The 19896-nt window shown below is 41.3% G+C and overlaps 1 protein-coding gene across 3 annotated transcripts in view; it reads right to left on the bottom strand.

Annotated features, from left to right (window-relative positions):
* Positions 1-19896, bottom strand: part of klhl29 (kelch like family member 29) — a 215309-nt gene that overhangs the window by 1964 nt on the left and 193449 nt on the right. For all 3 annotated transcript variants that reach the window (XM_078275053.1, XM_078275054.1, XM_078275052.1), the window contains 2 exons: positions 13225-13418; positions 2579-2723 (listed from right to left, as the gene is read on the bottom strand). In XM_078275053.1, the coding sequence (XP_078131179.1) occupies positions 2579-2723; positions 13225-13418 (339 nt within the window). The remainder of the gene's footprint in view (positions 1-2578; positions 2724-13224; positions 13419-19896) is intronic.

Here is a 19896-nt window from a genome sequence, read left to right as displayed (position 1 = left end):
CGTCTACGGTAAGCCGTTCCACTCCCTATTCAGCCCCATTGTACCGAATTTGGTTACAGTTCCACCAGAGTTCCACTGGGGGTGATCACGGTCCAGTGCTAAATGAATGGGAGTCTATGGAGCTAGACGGCTAAATTTGTCTCTTTCGCCTGATTGTCGTTGAGGAATCTCAGATTTGATTGTAGTTTTTGCAAGTTCAACGTGGACTATAGGTCGAAAGTTGAATGAACGAGTACTTGTGTCCTTTTGATTTCTTACAGGTTGAGTCGTTGTTGCCCATAACACGCTAGCATTCTGCTAATGAATGCTGATTGGTCAGTGAAGGACTGATTACGACCGGAGATCCCGCTTGACGGCATCCAAAGCAGAACCAGAATGTCAGAGTAAATATTTTGGCGTGGTCTTTAAAACATTAGCAAACCTCTTTCTAGCACGCGTATTAACAGGGAGAGCCTAACCTGTCAGCTGTGTTGTCGATGCCTCGAGAGAACAAAGGAAGCGACTCAGAGCTTGCCATAAAGCAGTATCTCAGGCCGTATATGTATATGACATCATTGACATTTTAAAAGGCTTTTTAGAACAAAAAAGCCACTTTAAAAAAATCTAACAGTGTGTATTCTCTTAGCCTCCCCTTTCGAATGCAACATTCAAATTACTAGACAAAAAATGATATCCTGAGAAAAGTGGATTTTGAGGGGTCCCATTCATTCTGCACCGGCCTATATGGAACTCTGGTGGAACTGCAACCAGTTCAGAAGCCGGAAGTAACGAGAGAGTGGAACTTCTTCCTTTATTAGAAATTCTTTGTATTTACTGTGCAGACATGAGAGTGAGTTTAATTTTTTCGTAGCATGCATATTTCCCAAAAATACTCCTTTAAGGTTCAGTTTCTGATACTTTTCATGGTCAGCATTATTGTATTTTGTCATTTTAATCCCATTGATGTAATATAGCTATGACTCACAGTTATTGTCAATCGTGATCAGAGAAACAAAGCCAGTTAGAGGACAACATCTCCATAAACATGCTGATGTCGTGCCTGAGATTGTTTGACATCACGCACACATGCTCTCGACATGCCCAACGAGGCTACTTTGTAAGGTAGGGGGAAAACCACACACTCTACATTCCCTCTTGAGGGCGAGAGAGAGAGAAAACTAATGAAAAAGCAAATATCTCTACAAATATGCTCATTTGATATGAGAAACAGAAACAGCAGTTTGTGTGCAGAGAGGATTAAAATTTGGGCTCTAAGCTGATTAGGGCTTTGTACTCCTATTGGCGTTTTGAACGATCTGCATTTATCTAAGGTGCCCGCTCAAACACAAACACACACACACACACACACACACACAGCGAACAACATGCAGTCCTATTGCCCAAATTCACAACACTGTTGGGAAGGAAACAGATTTTTACATAAAGCCTAAATCTACTTAGAGAGAAAGCACAGCTGATCTGAAAATGGAGAGAGCGCAGGGGCAAAAGCCTGGAGCTGCTCTTCCTGATAAACAGAGGGGAGGTGTAGGCCTGCACAGCGAGGGCAGAATATCAGCTCCTGACCTGCTAGACTTCATCTTCTGTGCAGGAGCATTCACTGTAGATAGTGCTGTGTCTGAGTATCTGTGCGTTTCTCTTTTGGCAACCCTGTGTGTTTGTTGTTGCTCCCTCCTTCCTCCTCTCGTGTCAGACTTAGTTAAATGTAGCAGAACAGCTGCCTGGCGTGTGCTGGTGCAGCTTATCAATAACTCTGACAACATGATTTATGTTATACATTCTGCACATAAGATCACAGCCTGTAATTGCTTCTCCAAATGTACTTTGTGCATGCTTCTTTTATTCTCAGCTTCTGCAACAACAAAAAAAGAAGAAGAAAAAAAAGGGCTCGGGCGTAGGAAAAGCGTGGGTTCATTATCCAGCAGACTGCACACCTCAGTGGCTTGAGCTGACTGGGCTATTAGGATGTGATCCTGCTGTTGTTAATTTTCATTTATTTCCTTTTATCAGCTAGTATGTATCCACAAGTGGTATAAAAGTTACAGGTGTGGACTGCTATTTCTTGTTTCACAAACATTAACACCCATGTGCAAATAAATTACAAATTATCTCACACAGTTTTAACTCAGGATAAAATAGAGCGATTCAGTGCTGTGAAAGAAAGTTGATTAAATCAAGCTGAGTCTCTGCTACTCCAACGGATGTGTCTCGTTTCTCTCTGCGTGACAGACGGCGGCGTTACTGATCAAGCAATTTTACGAATCAAGCCTATGAATTAGAGAGCTATTTTTCAACCAAGAGAGAATTTTCACAACCTAATTGCAGCGTGTTGAAAACACTGTCAGCCCACGATGTTCGTTTTAACTAAGTGGCCTGAATGCAAATATTTTCCCTGTGCAGTGTTTAACCGCCGTGACGCAAAAACTGACACATTACAAATAAACTTAAAGTGGTGCAAATTTTTTGAGGCTGTGTAATAACGTCAGAGTGTTTTTGATGCTTCACACAAATCAGACAAATGTACAATTCCATGCTGGGGATTTAACTTCCATATGGCACTGCTACACTTATAAACTCCTACCTGCAGAACTGCCGAGAGTGATTCATGTTGGGACCAGCCTTGATGTTGCCTTTGTCTGGGTCATAGATAGTGGTGGCTCGAGCGTAGGCTCCTCCCAGGATGAATATAAAACCGTTTAGACTCACTGCAGGGGCGTATTTGTTATCTAAAGATGTGGGAGGAAGAGAAGGAGAGAGGGAGAGAGAGGGAAGAAAGGGAGAGATTTTTGTCAAAGAAAACAGAGAGCTATTGTTTAATGTCATTCTCACATACAGCAGAAATTTCCATTCTGTATAATGGCTTTTCTTTTCTTCCCCCCCCCCCCCCCGCTTTCGATCACTAGGCTGCATGCAAAAATCATCATCACCATTCTCCTTATCACTTTACAGATGTGCCGTTCTCAAGATTGCTTTGGAGAAAATGAAAAAAACACAACGGAGAATGGAGAATGGATGGCAAACCAGTGAAAAAGCGGAGTTCATAAATCACAGTGGCTTTATTGGGTTCTGCTCCAAAATATGTTTGGGCTTGGCAGCAATATAAAAGAGTTACCTAAGTCCCAATAATTCACAATTGCATTACGCCCTCTGGCACATCCATAGATTCACAAAGAAAAAAAACAACAACACTGTGCACATGTATTGGGAATACATGAGTGAACAGGTGGTAAACTGCATACTGTGCATAATGTATAATTCAATCTGATACAGTATATAGCACAGGAGGAAAACACAGGCATTGAAGCAGCACCACTGTAGAATTATAGATGGGAAACAAAATGAAACAGTGGTCCGTGTGGAACAATGCCATTGGAAACCTGCAGCTTGTGAGCAGCAGCCCTGCTGTGTGGGATATGAAGTGTATTTCAAACTCAGAGCAATTTCTCTTGAGCAGACTGCAGCTAACCAATTTACAAGCAGCATGAATAATGCACAGACACTTGGTCGTGAGCCGCCGTCCTAGCTGTTTTCTGCCACAACTGACAGACATCCCTCATTGGAGACGGGCAACAGGAAGAGTGTTGTCTGACGCCTTAATAATGGCGACCGAGCCCCTAAAAGCTCCTCTCGTGTAGTAAAACCACCTCCCTTCTTCTCCGCCTTCTCCCCCTGCTGCTGAGAGCAGTCCGACATGTTTAATCAGCAGGTCATCTCTGGAGGCAAGAGGTGCTTCTGCCGCTCCTCAGGCTGACACTCTGAATGAGCTGCACTGCATTAGCTATTCAGCTACTACACTCAACTCATAATGTACTGTAACAACAAGACCTGGGGCCAGATGCATAAAACTGTGTATTCACGACTAAAACAGAAATATGCATATTCATTCATTTCAAAAGCTGCACATACACACGGTTCTGGTTTATCAATCTCAATCATTGTGCAACTGGGCGCACATGCATGAGCCTCATTTCCACTCCCACTGCTCGCCATGAATTGATTTAGAAACGATCTTAAACATCCAGGTGGATATTGATACTTGGGCCCGCTCCACCACTCATAAGACCTGCCGATAAGAAGAACGGCAAAGAAGAAGTGCAATTTCACCGATTGTGTCTCATCGACGAGATTCTCCAAAAGCGGCGGAACAGCTGTCATTACGCACGGCTGCGGCTATTTGTAAAGCCCATACCACTAATTCATCACATGTACACAGTAATAGTTTAATCATGATTATTAAATGTCAGAAGGATGATCAATGATTCATTTGCAGAGCTCGTATTGAAACAGACCACAAAGTGCTTCACAATTCAGGATCAAATTAAAAGATCATTAACAGACACTGGAACGTAAATAAAAAGAATACAATTCATCACCCATAAATCATTTTAAATTAAGTTTAGAAATGTGCATTTGATTTGTGTTTACAGCAAAAAAAAAAAAAAAAAGCATAAACAATGTTTTAGTCTAGGTACATCCCTCACCTTATATTTAATCTTCTCCTTATCAAAACAATGTAAATGCCAGGTCTCGCTGCACATTCTTATATAAATATCTGTTTATTTGTGGAGAAATGGCGTATGAAATGCTCACAATGACAATGCTAACATGCTGATGTTAGAGGAGACATATCATGCTCATTTCCAGGTTCATACTTGTATTTTGGGTTTCTACTAGAACATTTTAACATGCTTTAATGTTCAAACACGTTCTTTTTCTCATACTGTCTGTCTGAATATACCTGTATTCACCCTCTGTCTAAAACAGTGCTTGTCTCTTTAAGATCCCCCTCCCGAAAAACCCAGTCTGCTCTGATTGGCTTGCTAGAAAAATATAACACAACTTTGCAAAGGTAGCTTTCAAGCCGTGGTTGGACACTCAGATGGAGGGCGGTTAAATCCCATGTTTATCTAGGCAGCCAACAAAAAACTGACTGGGTTGTCTTATATCACAGTTTGTGGTAAGCACTTAAGATTAGCAAAAGTACTGAAAAGGTGAATTTTTCATTATATGTCCCCTTTAAGCATGTGTAAGGTTCCATGTTGCTATGTTCACCATCTTACTTTAGTGTGTTAGCATGCTTACATTTGCGAACTAGAAAAATGTATTTCCTGCAGAAAATGCTTGTGAATGCTGAAAAGCTAAATTGCTAAAGCTAAACTGGATTGCTGGTATAATTGCATAAGAAGACGCTGAAGTACTGAGAATACTTTTGTCTGTAACTGTAATTTTTTTTTGTCTGGGGAAAAGTGCGGTGTCATGGTCTAGGAGAAGAGCAAGCCTGGCCCTGGCTTTGAGGTTTAATTATCACACCTCTTTGTTTATAAGCTGCTTGCTACTGAGATCAACTGAAAGAGCCCTGGTAAACTTCCCACCGAAGGAGCCTAAACAATATGTGGTATCAATATAAAGCACTTGCAAATGTATTGATATATAATTTGTGTGGATACAGTTAAAAAATGTGGGCATATTAGCGATTTGAAAAAGTGGTACTGTGTTTTCGTCCAGAAATATCGAGGATGTTTAACAAGGGCTGTCAATAAAGAAATGCTTGTGGCTCTTGTCATTTGAAGGCTCACATAGCCAAATGTATGAGTATATCTACCATTTGACATATAAATGGTGTATGAGAAGTAAGAATTGTGGCTGTAAGAGCAAGTTAAAGAGAAAGTTTTAAGATGATGTTCTCTCATAGTATAGTCATAGTATGTTGACAATATTAATAAAAAAGTCATAGTATTTAATGTTGAAAAACTGATTAAAAAAAGTCATAGTATAGTATGTTGAAAAAAGTGATAAAAAAATCATGCCATAGTATGTCATAGTAGTCATAGTATAGCATGGCAAAAAAAGTCATAGTATAGTATGTCTAAAAAAAGTCATAAAAAAGTCATAGTATAGTATGTCGAAAAAAGTAATAAGTCATAGTATAGTATGTCGAAAAAAGTAATAAGTCATAGTATAGTATGTCAAAAAAGTCATAGTATAGTATGTCAAAAAAAGTCATGGCATAGTATAGTATGTCAAAAAAAGTCATACAAATGGCATAGTATAGTATGTTGAAAAAAATGATGAAAAAATCATGCTATAGTATGTCATAGTATGGCAAAAAAAGTCATAGTATAAGTATGTTGAAAAAAGTCATAGTATAGTATGTCAAAAAAAGTCATTAAAAAGTCATAGTATGGCAAAAAAGTCTTAAAAAAGTCATAGTATAATATGTCGAAAAAAGTCATAAAAAAGTCATAGTATATTATGTCAAATAGTCATAAAAATTGCATAGTATGTCGAAAATAGTATATTAGTATAGTACGTATAAAAAATAAATAAAAAAGGCATAGTATAGTATGTCGAAAAAAGTCATAAAAAAGGCATAGAAATTCATTCAGTCTCTCCTCTCCCGTGCTGCTGTTGGGACATTTGGGTTAAGTGGCATCGGCACATGCAGTTCAACATCACATCTCCTTAAGTCCTCTAATATTTCCTTATTTATGTCCTCAACACATACATGATTCATGGTCATATTTTTCCTTGTATTTATGTATGGTTTGCAAAAATGGGAACTGCTGGGTCCGTGAGATGAAAGAAGCAAAGCGTATGCCCTGAATAACGCGCCACTGACTTTAGACTAGGTTTTTCCTGGTCTGTGGCGGAATTGTTTTCTGAAACTGCAAAATAGCACTAGGGAACGTTTGCGCAGGAACACGCCTCCTCTTTTTGCTGAACTGCCCTCGGGAACGCAAGTTCATTCCCTAATTTACCGACGTGAGCCTGAGGAGGGAAAAGTCCGCTGTGCGTCAGGTTCAAAATAGGAATGATACATGTCGGTGTACAAAGTCAATTGTGCTGGGTGCAAGATGGGGCCCATAGTATAGTATGTCAAAAAAGTCATAGTATAGTATGATGAAAAAAGTAGTACAAAATACAAAAAAGTAATATTTTAAAAAGTATAAATGGTAGAAAAAAGTTGGATACGAGCACAACTGTCCTTGAAGACGTGAACATTTTGATATTTGAATGATTTTTGTAACTGAAAGTATGCAGAGGTAGTAAGCGGCCGAAAGTTGCACGGAAGAATATGATAAAAAATATTGTGAATGCTGCTGAATCAGCATTCACACAATTAGCACTAAACACAAAGTGCAGCTGTGTCATCCTCTGGGGACCATGCATGTATGCCATTGTATTTCAGTCTAGACCAAAGTAGTGGATTGACTGACAGAGAGACACTGCCATCCATGCTGCTATCATGGCTAAAAAAAACCACTTAACTTTAGCCTTTAAATTGACTCTATGCAGTTGTTTCATTTGTTATAAGACCATAGTTCATACATTTACACACACTGAAATCCAATAAAAAAATTCTTCTGCAACCACCTGAGGCGTCAGCTTCAATTTCAGCCCTTGAGAAACAAGTTACTACTGATTGGTCCTCCTCACATTCTGCCTGACGTGTTTATTTTCTTCTTTTACCTACCTCATCTCATTGATATGCCGCTGCCAGTCTTTTTACGAGGGTGTGTGTGAGTATGTGTGCGTGTGTGTGTGTGTGTGTGTACATGATTTTTTGTGTTAGGTCCCATAAACACAGAACACTAATTTCTCTCTGTTCGGCGCCTGAGGCAGAATAATAACAATATTCTCTCAAAGGAAAAACCTCTCTCTCTTTTTCCCCACAGAAACTCTCACCATCGCTCCCTGCCGCTCTCCCGTGGACCCACAATAAGCAGCGGGTTTGAGTGCTTGGAAAAGTACCAGGCAGGTATAACTTGTTCTCATTTGGCAAGCCTCAAAAGGACTGCTGGGGAGGATCAACATCTCGCCACCACTTTGCTTCTGTTCTTATCCCCTGGCCTTCAATGTAGAAAAACATTGCACATAATAGCTGAAAACATTCAAATTCCGGGATACACCTTGCTATTTTTGGAGACTCACAATGGACTTTGTCTGGTTTCACAACTCTGAGGTTAGGAAACGCAGCCAACAATCCACAAGTGACCACATTCTACATAAAACATGAATAAAGGAAAGGGAAGGGAGAGGTAAAAAAAAAGACAGCAAAACAAGGTAGAGGTGATAGAAGTACAGCTGTGCCTGTGGGCCAACACGGGCTGACGCAGCCTCTCACACTCTGATAAAACAGCTTAGTCACCGCATCTGGGACCCCTCGGGCTGGGGTCAAGGACAGCAAACAAGTGAAGACACACACACACACACACACACACACACACACACACACACAGCTATGAGGACATTTTTGGCTGCTGTCTAAACACACACCTTGTTGTTCCCTCACATCCTTTCCTATCTGATTCCTACATCTACACGGCAGATATCTGATTTTTTAAAACCGGAACACTACCGCAGCGAACACACACACACACACACACACACACACACACACACACACACCTAAATTATACCAATACTGTACAGATCTAGATAAGACAGTTCTCTTTGATAAAGACTCCCAAACAGTAGTTGTCATCCCAAAGCCGCGGCATTACAGCGGCACGGAAATGTGCGGTCAGTCACAGGTGGAGGAAGAACAATAAACAAGGAATACACAAGACATTCTCCTGGAGGATGAGGTGCTGGGTATCGTCTCCAGCTTCCTGCGTCCCACCAGAGAGCACGAGGGAAAAGGAGGAAATAGGACAAAGAAGCTTTAGTTCTAGCTGCCAGAAGCTTAGATAAGATTACAACAAGGTAATTGGAGCAACAAAAAAACTTTTTTCCTTTTCTATACAATGTCCTTTTATGTGGTGTGAGGAGAATAAGAGCAGCCTTTGAAATGACTGGCCAAAAACAGCAGAGGGACCGAAAGAGGATGATGTACTTTAATGACCATTAAAGTAGAACGTGTGAGTGAGGGGGGTGGGGGGTGGGGAGGGAAACATGTCCAATTAGGTGTCTATGGAAGCACTCCATGTTCTCCACCTCTCTCGCTCCGTCACCTTCCCCTCATCCTCCTCCACCTCCATGATGGCGCTCTCAACCGATGTGATACGTTATTTGCGCAAGTAGTTGTTCTGCCGTCAATTTCCCGTCGGGTCCCTGGAGTCGACCAATCAACGGAGACCTGTCTGCCAACAGGGGGTGCACGCCGGCTGAATACTGGAGGGAGCTGGGTGGAGTATGGCGTGTGTGTTTCCATGTGGATGTGTGATAGCAAGTGACTTTTTAAATGTGTTTTTCAAAGGCTCACCTTACCCAAATTATGAAAAAGTTTTCCCAAGAACCTCTAAGGGTTTCTAACCATGCAGATAGTTTTTAAAGGCCCTGACACTTTTTGTCAATTAGCTTCTTACTTTGAGTGATGGGGTGTTCATGAACACACCTTTCTGGCAAATGCAGGTTTGGTCATTTCACGTGAGATATTTCTGTATATATTTATTTTTCTCTGCGATCCTTTCACCGGTTTGAAGTGGGCAGGGCTTCATTTAAAAACAAAAAAAAAGTGATGTAATAATGTACTTCCATGGCATCACCAATTTAGCAAAATTTGAATTTAGTTGCTGAGTTGTTTAGTTACTGTGAATCAAATCTGATCAAACCACGCCCCCACAGTCCCGATGAAGCAGATACAGTTTTTGAGTGTTACATTACACCTATACTTTGACTGTTGCTTAGTAAGTCAGGAATATTGAATGTTAGAGAAATATTTTTGTTCTCTGGAGCTTTAATATCTGTGTCCACCATGATATAATGGAGATTTAGATAAAAATAATAATCACCCTCACTTATAATATCACTAACATAACACAATAATCACTCTCCTTATTTGTTGTTCACTATTACAGAAGCAGTGCCCCAATTACTCCATAGAACATGCTGTGAACAGTTTTTGCTGGGGCCTATTTCTTTAGTAAAAATTAGTTCATAGAAATAGGCAGAGGATAAAAGCCCAAGAAGGGCTCATATCAGTTACGACATTTGAAAAAATGATCTGTGAGACCGCACCTAGGCAGGGCTGTGCTTTGAGCTAGAGGTTGGAGATGTTGATAGGACTGTTATTATTTGTGGCAGGTTATTTGGTCATAAACTTAGTATTGAACACATTGAAATTATGTCCTGATGGCTAGAAGATAGATAGAAAGTAAGGGTTATTTTAAGGGCTCCTGAGGGGAACAAAGATGTTATGGCAGTCCATCGAATAGTTTTTGAGATATGTGGTGGACCGACAAACCACCATTTCTTTCTCTTGAGCCATGCAGCTGGCGTGGCCAAGGTTCTGTCACCAAATAAGAAAATAAGGTCCATTAGTCCTCCATCAGTTAGGGACGCTATTTCTTATTAAAGATTGACTTGATTTCAAGATCTGCTATGTTCGGTAAGATGACGTTTAGAAGACTTTCTCTTTGAATTAGTTTTTAAATGAAGACATTAATAATGTGGGAGATGTATCTTGTATTTAAAAGTACATATTTGAAAAATATGAGAAAATGGCCTCATACCACACTGCCATACGAAAAGTAAGGCTGAATCCCAGAGGCTTATGGATTTTCCAGAAATCTCATTTTTCAATGCATTTTTCACCTCCACTGTGGTGGCAGAAATCTCAGAGAGAGGTCTCAAAACCTCGGCATTATGTTTATTTAGGTGAACTGACCTTTTAAAGAAAAGCAACGAGGCCTCATAAATAGTTTACTGAATGTGAGGGGGCTCAATTATGCGCCCATGTTTCAGTAAATATACTGCTCAGCAGACAGACATACTGAAGACAAAGGAGGATATAGTTGAAGCTGCGAAGACATCTCAATAGAAATGTTGAAGGGACTATTTTTGGCACAAGGAATATTATTTTTCACTCTGCAAGAGATAGGAAGTCAGTCCTGATAAGTGTTTGTGAAACCCATTTGCAGTTCATGCAGGAGATGGTCCAAGCAGAGGGAAAACACACACACACGCACACTCACACACAGTCCCAGAAAATGCGCACAGCTGTATTTGTGTCAGTCGATAAGACAGTGCTGGGAGATGGTGAGAGACGGAGGGGGGAGACGGTGAGACAGAGCGAAGGGGATGAGAGAGAGAGAGAGATGAAAAGAGAGATTAGAGAGGGAAAGCGATGGAGGGAGGCAGAGGGTTGATCGAGAAGTGCTCCCCACCAGCTCACTAAAATCAACGGCGGCCCAATTTCACAGGAAGCACTAAACCTGTCCATTATCTCCCGGCTCGTTGGCTGTCAGACGCAGGCTCGTCTACACCCTGACAGATGATGGTCTGTCTGTCAGCATCTGTCCTACACACATACACACACACACACACACACACACACACACACACGGAGTAACCTCCCGGCCCGTTTCATAATTCATGCGCTATGTACCTGTGCCCCCGGGGGATGTATAGTTGATATGAGGTAAGGAGAGGCTGTGTGTGTCTGCATCTCTGTGTGTGCGCATGTGTGTTTCTCACCAGACTTTTCTCTCATTCCTCCTCTGCCAGCTGCTCTCCCAGCCCTTTAATACCACTCAGCCCCAAACACTCACGTTACATAATCATAATTTCGCTCACAGTAGTCTCGCTCTGAAAAGGCACTACTAAATATAGTATCTGTGCATCAGTGCTAAGGGAAGTGCCTCCGCGCCGGTGCTTTAATGACACAAGAACAACGTCTTGTCAGGAAACATTTGAATTCAAATACATTTTTGACCCTGTGTTTCTCTCTGATGCCCCGCCGCTCCGAGTGTTGCCTGCAGCAACAGTATGCCACCATTTGAGATATTAATTAAGTTTTTTTAAGGCAGCATTTGGACAGCTCTTTGCCCTGAGAATCCCAAATTTGCCAGCATCTTAAATGGGATAATCCAGCATGAAATATAGAATTTGAACTTGTATGGAAAATGAATTAAAATGAACATAGCCTTTTTTTTGCTTTGAAAATATTAAATTCTGCTGCAGCTTTAGAAGGAATAGTTTGACATTTTTAGAAATACGCGTATTCACTTTCTGGCGGAGAGACAGTTAAGGAGATGGGTACCACTCTCATAACTACCACTGCAACAATCATCAATGTGCGGCCCTTTCAAGGATATAGCTGCCTGTGGTGAACATCTTTGCACTGGGAACACAGCTGTCCACAGCTGTTTTTAAATTACACAGAGTTGTACACTGGGTTTTTCCTGCCACCTTTAAGTTATGACACTTGGTTAAAGTGTTTCTTCTGGTGCTGCGTCCTTCACAGGTCCCAGGTGGCTCTGACTGGAATGTGACTGCAGGTTTGTGCGGTGAATAACTAAAGAGTTTTGGCCAATAACATGTCAGAAGCTACCCATCATTTCAGCTATGGTCTTCTCGTTATAATGATAGATGGAAAAGGTCACACTGACCACTGAATTTTCTGTTGCCATGGGTGTGGGTCAACATTTTCACTGAAATAAACTCTAATCCTGAAGACTAAAATCACTTCTTTTTTTTTTCTCCGCTTACATTTTTAAATAATAGGTTGTTTTATGTCTGAGAGGAACTATTGAACATCCAAATCAAGACGTTTGGCTTTCAGCTTCACCTGAGCACACAGGAGATATTGATATAAAACTCCTTCATAAAAAATTGACCAACATGTCAACATGGGATGTCCAGGTACACTGAAGGGTACGAAGTGCAACATGAAGGGAACATGAAGCACCCACAACAGATTCAGCCTCATAAAGTCATCTACTGTATGACAATGTTACCATCAATTGGCAGCCAGGAGCTTAGTCAAGCACATGATAGGGAAGGCATTCAAGAGGGTAGAGTTGTGAGAACACTGTTGCTAGGCAACCGGGCAACCATAATGGAGGCCCAAAGGCTCTCTAATGAGATAGCACTATGTCAATGACCACAAAGGACAAAAGATTATATTCAAGGAACGCATGCATATCAATGAGTACAGTAATGTTGCAATATGTGCCTTTTGCAGTTTGGTGTTACATTACTGATAAAAAAGCGTGAATATTAATATGCATGGTTTTATTAAGCTGGTTCATCTCTTTCAAATGGGAAATTCAAAGGCATAATGAGGAAAGAGAAACCACACATTTGGGAATATCAACCTGGTAAACACTGGTTTAAAAAGGAAACAACAGTGATGTCATTGTACAAAAGGTGATAGGTAACAATGGCAACACGTACCCCGAGGACACGGCATCTCTACACTGTGTCGACGCTTGTGCGTGAAAGAATGTGCGTGTAAAACCACATTTTGATGACAAAGACTGTGGGTGTTGTCACCTGTCTTACCTATCATGGGTGATTCGATGAAGCTCCAGGTGTCGCTCTGCGGTACATAGGACTGGAGGACCCCCGCCGAGCGCCCGGCCTCGTTCACACCTCCGAACACAAAGACCTTCCCCCCGCACACCGTGGCTGCCGCAGAATGGACCGGCTTAGGAAGAGGAGAAACCGTCTCCCACTGGTTGGTGATGGTGTCGTACCTTGAGTGGAAAAAAAAAAAGAGGATTTTCAGATTATAGTAATTTCAACCTTCTATGAATTTGAATTGAAAACCAAAGCAAAATAAATCAAGACAAAAATCAGGTCAAGGTGCAAACTTTCCATTTTCATTAAACAGATCAACAATGGGGAGTCTCTAAATGACCTAAACTCTAATGATTCATACCAGTAGTGTAAAGATAAAGTTCCCACTGCTCTGAAATTGCTGTGAAACGCTCGTTTTGGCTGCAGGGCTGACAGATATAATTAGCAGAATGCCTACACCACCAGGGAAGATGAAAAAGACCAACTATTACGTACAATGACAGCAATTAAAGCAATTACACAAAGCAACATATGTTGGGAGCTACAAGCCATTAGTCTCTAGAGTTGGGCTGTGTATCAGCGCTGAGCTTTGGACCTTTCTCACTGAGCCCTCTTTGGCACAGCCTAAAACTCAGCCGACCCAAACCGGCACGAACAGATGAAAGGGTCTGACACAATGGGCTGCATGACAACAAGACACTGGCTTATGCGACTGTGCCCTTGTCAAAGGTTGGGCGTGCGTTTATACTGTATGTATATTTCAGAAATTTACATTTGTGTTTGGTGTGCGTGCTGCATGTGTTTAGACACGTGTTTGTGTGTGCGTTTTTTTGCCCCGTGGCTCCATTAGCGTAGCGTGTTAGCAGTGTAAACCCGTGTCCATGGGCCACGGATCAAAGCAGCCCCACCGACAGCCTTCCAGCTGGAGAAGGCCTCATTAAAGAGACGCAAACAGGTCCAGGATCTGCGATTAAAACAGACATCTATTCAGACTAAAGCAAGCCTTCTTAATCAAGGTTGTCTCTGTATTATAAAAGAAAAGAAAGCCTTTCAAACTGTAGCCAATCTCCCCCAGGACAACAAACCTTACACATCAAACATTAACGACTCAAAAAAGTAGACTCCCATACTGTCACTCAAAGGCAAATTATGTAAGATTTTTTTTACTGGTGTCAATGACCTTTCATTGGGTGTTTTGCCTAATTTTAGTGAGCACACAGGTGTCTACTTTCTCATCTGACGTACCCGTCAAAGACGTACAGGTGTGCCATGAGATATTTTTCAGTCTTTGGATGCTTTACTTCTGTACTTGGCATTAGGAGTCAGGTTGGAAGCTCTGTTTGCATCCACCTTCCTGTGAGAAGGGCGTTAGATAAAGTGCGAGAGGAGACGAGTGAATAAGCCTTTGGAAAAAATTGTCTTTGGGAGTCCGATAATGTTCTTGGCGACAACTGCTGAGGGGATGAATTTAAATCGACTGGCAGTCTGAGAAAGTGGTGACACAGAAGACACTTTGGGAGAGGTGGACTCGAAAGACTACAGAGTGCCAATTAGCACTGTTTTAAACAAGGGGACACACACACACACACACACACACACACACACACACAGCAGGATCAGGTTAAGTAACTGAGTGCTGCTGAGATTGAAGGACTAACATGTATCTCATTCTCTGGCAGATGTAATTACCTGTCAGACCACATCAGGGGAGGTTCATAAAATTAAGGGTCAGACACTGCCGAGTGAAGTTGATTACGGGATAGACAAAAGGCCACCAGGACTACTGCAAACAGCTGGTCATGATGGAAAAAGATAAAGGAAAAGAAAAAACGAAGCACTCAATTATTCACATCTTTACTATTAAAGGTCCCATGGCATGAAAATGTCACGTTATGAGGTTTTTTAACATTAATATGAGTTCCTCCAGCCTGCCTATGGTCCCCCAGTGGCTAGAAATGGCGATAGGTGTAAAGCCCTGGGTATCCTGCTCTGCCTTTGAGAAAATGAAAGCTCAGATGGTCTGATCTGGAATCTGCTCCATCATAAGGAGCAAGGTTACATCCCCTTTCTCTGCTTTGCCCGCCCAGAGAATTTGGCTCACCCATGAGAGAGAGACATCATGGCTTTCAAACAAGCAAAGTGGCAGTTGGTCAAGGCCCCCCCCCCCTCCTCCTCAATAGCTACAGACACAGAAATGGCACATACTAAGGAAAGCTCATTGTGGGACTGGCTCTACATATACAGTATTAGGGGACCACTGAGGCCTATATAAAAGCATCCAAAGAGCACCATGTCATGGGACCTTTAAAGAAATTCTGAATTTCTTCAAATTTGGTTTTAGAGCTTAATCTTTTTTTCAAGAACTGCATGTATTTGTTTACCTTGCACGGCACCTAGATTCTTGCTATCTCACAAGATGTCGAACCGAGAATCGCAGGATCCCATATCACACGAAAACCCATCTTGTCAGGCTTCAAGTAATGCGTTTGTGTGCTAACGGGCAGGACTTTGTGGGTGTAGTTCAGATGATCAGATTCTGAATCTTGGATTTCTAAATTATTTTTTTCAACACTTTACAGCAGTGAGAAAAGCAGATACCTTTTCAAGAGCCATTATTGTAAACATGGCACAGCTATTACGCATCGTCAAAAGGGTCAGGAGTTGTGATAAGAGGAACATGTGCAGGTCAAAAGAAACTCAGTCTCAGAGGTCATGAATCTGATTGAATTCATTACACGTGTGATTCACCATCAAGCATTTAATATGAACCGTGACATTAGACTGACACTGAAATGATTCTCAGTGTGTGGGTGCATATGGTTTGATTATATCTCCAAGGCAGAGGAGAAGGAGGAAGGAGAGAGGCAGAAAAAACACACACACTGCGTTCATTATAAAAACAAAGACTACAGAGAAATGGGATTCAGCCGTATCTCTCCTTATAACTCTGAAGCTCTCTGTCAGACAGAAAAGGCAGACAGAGCTTTTTCATTGTCACTAAGACGCTGTTGGAGTTTATCCATCAACATGTTGCACAGCATCGATCGCTTTTTTTCTAAAGTGTTTATAGACAAAGACTGATCACTGCATGGAGCCATGTAATCGGCTGTAGCTCCTGACAGGGCTTGTTTCATCACGCAGGGACAATCATCTCCAAAACGTGGCTGCAGGGTTACAACAGAGCAAACAATGCAGGATTGTGTTCCTTTATGTACTGAGAGAGAGAGACAGATAGAAAGGGTAGACAGAGATTATGAATGAAAGAAAGAGGCCAGGCTTTCAACTAGATTTGCCTCAGAGTATGTTCTCTGGATGTAATCTGGATAAAGAAAAACAAGTTAATTCTCGCAGCACGCACTGCGACTGACAAACAAATCAGAGTTACAATTCAATGTCAGCCAGGTGTATAAGCAACCCACGCAGTGCGATTGTGTTGGTAAAAGAGTAACCAGCTAACGTTTCTCTGGCCTTTGCTTTCCATTGACCCAGCTGGATAAGAACCATAATGTTTGATAACACCAGGCAAAGTTGGATAGTTGCCACTGAATTACAGTCACACCTGTCATGTTTATTCATGTTGACAGCAGATGTTCCCACCTGCTTGCATGCTCTGCGTAGTGCACATGAAGAATTGGATCCAACCTTAATATGCCAGTCTGCAACCAACAATAGGGAAGGTGTGTAAATCCACATTTTTTATTATCATTTGGTGGTTATTTAGTATGCCCCAGCAAGACTCATTACAAGCTCAAATAGATAAAACAATTTCTTGCATATCTACTCGGGTTCTACATCATGTATCTATTTTGTATTTCAGATTAGATTCAAACATTTTAATAAACACCTTTAAAGGGTGAGTGGTTCATTTTTTAAATTGTCACCAAATCCAACCTAAACCAACGAAGTGTTCCATCTCTCAATACTTTGCAACTTCCCCACTCTGTCTTGTGCACTCAGCCACAAGCTGTTACATTCAAACTGAAGACATGAATATATGGATTCCTTTTTTTAAAGGCTAAATACTTTTTTTTAAATAGCTGGGCACTGCAGTTTTTAGTAAACATTACTCAAACAGGAAAAAAAAGTGCATTTGTTGGGAACTATTTTTGGTGGCGGATTACACATGCTCTATCTAGTCAATGTTTACTGCAGCAGGACGGTGAATGTGGGGTTCAATCAAAATAAACTACAGTACCCATGTTCATTGTAATCGATAGTGGCCAACAGTTGGCTTTGACGACACAGGCAATACTTGTTAATAAGATCAAATAATTGTTGGTTTTGGTTTTTTCATGATTTTTGTTGACAAAGTATAACATATGGCCAGCCTTATCCTTATAAGCTATCACAGGTCTGGTTCTATATATTCTATATTTCCAACCTGCTAACTCCGTATGAGCCTCATTGGAGAGACTGGGCCTTGCTATCAGGGCCAATGGACTCTGGGATGAGGCGATTGGCTGAGCTAGCTCTTTATCTCCATTTAAAAATACATCATTTTAGATGTTTTATACTGCATCTCAACAGAAAGTTGTTCCAAAATCCATTTCTGTCCTCTGACTGGAACATGCGTCAGTACGTGGGCTTCACCGGCTAAGACAATGTCACTCAGTGACGACATCATCACAGATGAGCTGAGAAAACGTGGCGCATTAGCAGATATTGCCCCGCGGGCCCTCACTTTGTAACTGTTAACTAGGAAACGTACATCTGAATCAGAGAGCATAAAAATTATTGGATTCAGTAAAGTGCCGTTATGCATTCCATTGGATTTGCTTGGTGGTGTGTGTGTGTGTGTGTGTGTGTGTGTGTGCCATCTATTTTTTTCCCTCTGTTTATGGAGCAGCATCAAGGTTCAATAGAAAAGAGGGATACATCTAAAAAATTATGAATCAGTAAGTGTGTATAATGTGATAAAAGACTTTGGGTAAAGACTTTGGCAAATTTACAAAGTGTTGACCAATGCCTGCCTCTTGAAGCTGACCACATACCCTCTATCTTTTTGCCATGACCTTCATAGCACATAGACTAGCTGTGTCTCTTACCACAACACACAAATGATGCAATCTAACCATGGAGAAGGCGCCCGAGGCATCACAGCCAATTCACTAATGTGGTTACCTGCAGGCGAGTGTGGATGATGAGCCACGCTTTTCTCCATACCTCGCGGTCTCTCTTTTTCACACACAATCACACACATACGATAAACTATAATAGATGGGCTGCCAGTCTCTGAGATACTGACACATATCCATTTTCCCTGAGATACAAATTACAGCATATACGTAAGAGTGAGAAACTAGAGTGGGGAGTAAGAAAGAGGAAAGAAATAAAAACCCTGCCTCCCTCAGATAACAAAACCACTCAGGCTATATACACCACAACACTGACAAAAAGATCCATTAAGTGGCAGAAGAGTGCATCATGCTGCATATTAAGGTTGGATCTAATTCTTCATGTGCCATGCAAACACTTACTGCTAACAATAGCTACATTATCCATTCACCAGCAATTCAAATCCTAGATATTCAAACAGCTTGTAATGCAAGATACAGGAAAGACAACAAAATCTGCATTCACTACGCTTATACCACACAGGTCCATAACAACACCATTGTAACCTTTAAAAACTGAGTGCGTGCACTGGAATGCAATGGAAGTTGGTTGGAAAAAAAACGCAATGCATTAATTGCCTGCAGAGGAGAGCTGATGCTCTACATTCTGGAGCAGAATCAGAACAGCAACTCATGCCCGTAAGTTACAATTTCATATTAATCCCTGCAACATCCCAGCTATCTACCTCACTCTCATGAACGCTATCTCTCCGTCTCTCCTGCATTCTCTTCTTGCTGCCCACACGCACCCTCAGATGCACGTGCACACTTCAACATGGATCGCTAAAGCTGTCTTAGTCATTTGGGTATATTTGCCTTGTTTGCATAAGAAATCATGTCTGTTTGCAACCAAATGAAAGTGTCACATTTGGTTTGGCTCACAGCTAAACTAGTTGAATTTTTTACACAGATCTGTTGACTGCACTGCATCTGTTGATTGTTTTTTTTTCACCCACGCTAGCTGTGTGGCTCAAGGGATGGCAATGCCAGTTGGTCAGTTTATCAGTGGAACGGTCCACCACTTTGGTCCAGACTGAAATATCATATTGGATAAAATGCCATGAAATTTGGTACAGCCAATCGTGTCCCTACCAGGATATAGTGTAATGCGTTTGGTGAACCCTTAACCTTTCATCATCTAACACCCTCATCAGGTCAAAATAGTACTTTGTCCAATACTTTGATTTATAAACAAATATCTGCAAAACTGACATTCCCTCAGCCTCAGCTGTACTTAATGTTTAGGGCTCATTCTCAAATGTAAGTATGCTAACATGCTAGACTATGATGGTGAACATAGTAAACATGCTAATTTTCTTTATTGTGAACATGTTAGCATGCTGATGTTAGCATTTAGCTCAAAGCTGTGTCTCAGTGCTGCTAGCATGTCTGTAGACTTTTGGTCTTGTTACATGTGTCCTTCTGGTTTATTTAATTAGCTTACTTACTCTTTCCTCTGTTGAATTCAAAGATGAATCATATGAGCCTTTACTCACTAAAGGGATTTGTACATTAAAGTGCTCATATTATGCTCATTTTC

The sequence above is a fragment of the Sander vitreus genome, chromosome 18 (assembly GCF_031162955.1).
Source record: "Sander vitreus isolate 19-12246 chromosome 18, sanVit1, whole genome shotgun sequence".
Taxonomy (NCBI): domain Eukaryota; kingdom Metazoa; phylum Chordata; class Actinopteri; order Perciformes; family Percidae; genus Sander; species Sander vitreus.
Note: the sequence above shows the minus strand (reverse complement) of the source record. Positions and strands in the feature narration are given on the sequence as shown.